The 4,152-nt window shown below is 31.4% G+C and overlaps 1 protein-coding gene across 1 annotated transcript; it reads left to right on the plus strand.

The window, feature by feature from the left end:
• The first annotated feature begins 435 nt into the window (after nt 1-435).
• LOC140813133 (cytochrome b-c1 complex subunit 6-like) lies at nt 436-3,242 on the plus strand. Its single transcript, XM_073171582.1, has 5 exons — nt 436-576; nt 710-746; nt 1,477-1,561; nt 2,807-2,896; nt 2,979-3,242. Coding segments are annotated over exons 2-5 (210 nt in total). The 5' UTR covers nt 436-576; nt 710-744; the 3' UTR covers nt 3,012-3,242.
• Nucleotides 3,243-4,152: the final 910 nt, after the last annotated feature.

The following is a 4,152-nucleotide window of genomic DNA, read 5'->3' on the forward strand; positions in this document are numbered from 1 at the left end:
CAAATATTATTGAAATATGAAGATAATTATTTCGATCAAGTATAGACTAACCCTAAATCGTAATTGCAGTGACATATTTTCACATTTATTACTCTATAATATAATCAAGAAATATACATATTTCTTGAGTCAATCACCACACAATAAAATAAAAATTATTGCATCCTAAAAAGAAACATACATATATATAGTTAAACATATAACAAATATATCATACATAGATATTTATAATAATTATGTCGTCGAATTTTTTAATTCTCTCATCAGATTTTGATAAATAAAATGTATGCATTGAATTTTTTATATTGTAATAATTGTTATATAAATCTCGTGTGTGTATATATATATATATATATATGTATATATATATTTTTTGAAATATGTATGTATATATATATATATATATTTATGTTTCTTTTTAGGATGCAATAATTTTTATTTTATTGCGCGGTGATTGACTCAGGAACATTCCTAAAAGATAAACCTAAACACCCACTTCATTAAATTTACATCGACCGTCCTCCCGTCTCCGGCTTGCGTCGCACCTCCACTCATATCCGCCGTCCGCATCCACAGGTAAGCCACGCTAATTTACATGTTAGATCTTTTTTTCTGTAAGAACTCTTAATCGACGTTTTTACTCCAGTTATTTGTCGGCGTATCACATTTCCGTGTAAGATCGATTGAATTTGGCCGAATTTTTTTGCAGGTTTTTTCGCTAGATATTTTTCTGTTACTTTAACTATGTAAGTTTTATGTTTGTTCTCACGCTGTCAACTGTTTCACCTTTGATTTGTTAAAGAAATTGTTTTATATATATATATATACCTTGTTTATCGACCCATATAATTAAATGCTGTCCTGCCACAGTTGATATTGGAGATTTTAGTTTAAAAAAAAATTTCCCTTTCTGGAAGCATATAAACCTCATGTGATTCTTAAAAACTGGGCTGTAAGGTAAGTTTCCCTTGTTACTTAGTGTGTGTTTTTAATATTTCTTGATGCCATTGGGTGTGGGTGTGAAACCAGAGGCCAAGTTTCTAGTGATAAAGCCAAGTTTGTGTAATTTGTGGTTGGGCATATTATTAGGACATTTACTCAGGTCCACTGATCTGCTCATTCCGTAGTCAGCTCATAAAGATACCCCTCTGGTTTGGCAATAAGTAACACCCTTTTATCATTAGTTGGTGATGGATCTTGATTCTCGACTAATATACATTCTTGGATCATCCTTTGGATTTTGGTTTGGCTTCGATCCCACTTGCCCCATGACTTTATTGTTTTCTAGAAGTTATGTACTTTACGATTTTCTTTCTTTCTCACCAAGGCAGCACACATGCTTGACAACCGTAATTTTTCCTTAGGTTAGAATTGTTTTTGTACATTAGCAAGCAGACGCTTAGTATTTGTGTATTTATCTGAATTAGAGAAGCAACACCCCTTTTCTCAACTTTTTCATGTATTTCTTTTATTTAGGTCAGACGAAGAGCCTGTAGATCCAAAGAAGGAATTTGAAGACCGATGTAAGGCGCCATGTACACGGCCACTGAAGGAATATCAGGTGATTTTAGTTGAAATTTCAACTAATTTAACTCAACATTTCTTTGTTCTTGAGTTTTTACCATGCCTCAGGTTTGATATTGAATGATGTCTCGTTCTTTATACTTTGTTGTCATATTACAGCAGTTTATTTCATTTTTTTGTCCTCATCTCTTAGGTTATTCCTTTATTTTCTTGTTTTAGACTTCAGCATATTTGATTGCAGCATTTCCCACAATAATGTAGTTTTACTATTCTGTCATCTCTGAGTGCTTAAAGGCCTTGTTGTGTTTTAGACATGCTCAGACATCACTATCATCATAATCTTCATATCATCTATGCGTTGATAATCTTATGAACAAAAGCCAATAGTTTTGCAAATGGATTAAGCATCCTTGCTACTGTTTTATCCTGGAGAATTATGAGGATCTTTTTGAAAAGTAATCTGAAGTTTGTGTTGGTCATGCGCTTGCAAGGGTGTGTATGCTTGGTAAACAAAAATTAGATCATAAACGCCATACATGGGACTTGTACTTTATTCCGTATTGTGTATGCAGTTATTCTTAAATTTGATATCTAAGTTTTTTTTCTGAGATAGAGTATTTGAAGTTCACTCTGTTGTCAAATGTTATATTTCAGTGCTTACTTTTTTCTTGCCACTAAATATATTGGCATTGCAACGTTCACAAGGATCAAGTTTTACTATGATCAATGATATTTAAATTATGCATTTGTTTTTTTTATTGTGAAATGATGTATATGGGAATTGAGTTCCAGCAGATCAGCTTTGGAGAACTCTTAAGGAATCACTAATAAGTGGAACCATTGAACAAAATTAGTAATTTTGAATTCAGAATAACGAAAATACAAAATCATGCATTGATTTTATCAGCAACTTTTGTCATTGAAAAATATATTCTCTGTTTGTTTGGGATCTCAGGTGCTTCTGAACTCAACTTAAAATAATTTGATTCAATACATTTGAAAACTGCATCAAAATTTCTCCTTTTGAGAATTTCAAGTAAATTACCATTTTCACGTAAACATCTCAAACAACCAGTGGACGGATGATTTTATCATATGGTTCGTCATTCACTCTCAGTATAACCACGTTGGAGTGTGACTATTTTTTATGAAAGGCAGTACTTTAATTCTCTCTCCAATATTTTCCTTCACAATTAGTGGTCTTCTGATTTCCTTAATTATGCTACAAGCCTCCCAAAATTCTGGTGTCACTGATGATGCTAATCGCCTGAATATTTGGCAGGCGTGTGCTAAAAGAATTCAAGGGGACGAATCCGGGCACAAGCACTGCACTGGGCAATATTTTGATTATTGGCGCTGTGTCGACAAATGCGTAAGCCTCTTCCCCCAATTTTTCAGAGCACGACTTACTGCTGCATTTTTGTTAATTTCCTGCCGAAAATTTTCTGGCACAGGTCGCTACTAAGCTATTTGCTCATCTTAAATGATGGAATATCCAAGCTGATCGATGCACCAAAACCAAGCACTTCAGTTTTTTAGTTTCTTGCAAGTAACCCATGATTCTCTGTTTGCAACTCAACAGCATGGAATTTTGATAGATGGAGACTTGCTTGATAAATAAAATACAAAGACGTTGTATTAAATCTGTTATGTCGCTTTTGCGATCACGATATCTTCCATTATATGTGCACAATTTGGGTGCAGTCTTTTTGTGTTTCTTTACTGTCTGAAGTTTGTGTGTTTCTTTTGATCAATTTCTGGTAGTTATTCAATTTAATTAATTACCCAAAAAAATTTACGCTCAGTGATCATATTGATGGATTATAAATTTATAATGCAAAAATTTGTGTGAGACGGTCTCACGGGTCGTATTTTGTGAGACGGATTTCTTATTTGGGTCATCTATGAAAAGTATTATTTTTTATGTTAAGAGTATAATTTTTTATTTTAAATATCGATAGGTTGACCCGTCTCACAGATAAAAATTCGTGAGATCGTTTCACAATAGATTTACTCAATTTATAATTGGGTCTTTGATGAAATAGATAAATTACATATACTTAATTTTGGTCATGGCAGTCTTGTCTATTATCAAATGCATTTTCTAATTTAAAATTTTAAAATGCATATCTTCTGATAATTATTGAGTAAATTTGTTTTAATTCTTACACCTTGGGTAATTTGTAGAAAAATACATCTGTCCAAGATTTATTTAAGATTCAGTACCCAACAGTTTTTTTTTGTATTTTAGTACCTGACAAAAGATCAACTTAGTTTTTAGTACATATTTCATGCATTTTTACATTTTTACCCTTTTAATTAATAAAAAAGTATATAAATACTTATTTTTGTTGGACATCTTCTATTTCCACTCATCAATCCCGATGCATTTGGATGACATGTATATTTAATTTAAATATTTTTTATTAAAAAAAACAAATTCACAACTAATTCAATTTTTTGAAATACTTAGTTTTACTTGTGAAATACTTAATTTCAATTTTAAAATACTTGATTCAGTAAATGAAATACTTAGAATGTTTATTAAAAACTGGATATTCGAACATGCATTTAAAAAAAACAAATTCGCAACTAATTGAATTTTTTGAAATACTTAGTTTTACTTGT

The sequence above is a fragment of the Primulina eburnea genome, chromosome 14 (assembly GCF_022965805.1).
Source record: "Primulina eburnea isolate SZY01 chromosome 14, ASM2296580v1, whole genome shotgun sequence".
Taxonomy (NCBI): Eukaryota; Viridiplantae; Streptophyta; class Magnoliopsida; order Lamiales; family Gesneriaceae; genus Primulina; species Primulina eburnea.

Excerpts from the sequence above, each read along its gene's own strand:
- LOC140813133 (XM_073171582.1), top strand. Across the intron at positions 1,562-2,806 it reads GGCCACTGAAGGAATATCAG|GCGTGTGCTAAAAGAATTCA; the intron begins GTGATTTTAGTT and ends AATATTTGGCAG. Across the intron at positions 2,897-2,978 it reads GGCGCTGTGTCGACAAATGC|GTCGCTACTAAGCTATTTGC; the intron begins GTAAGCCTCTTC and ends TTTCTGGCACAG.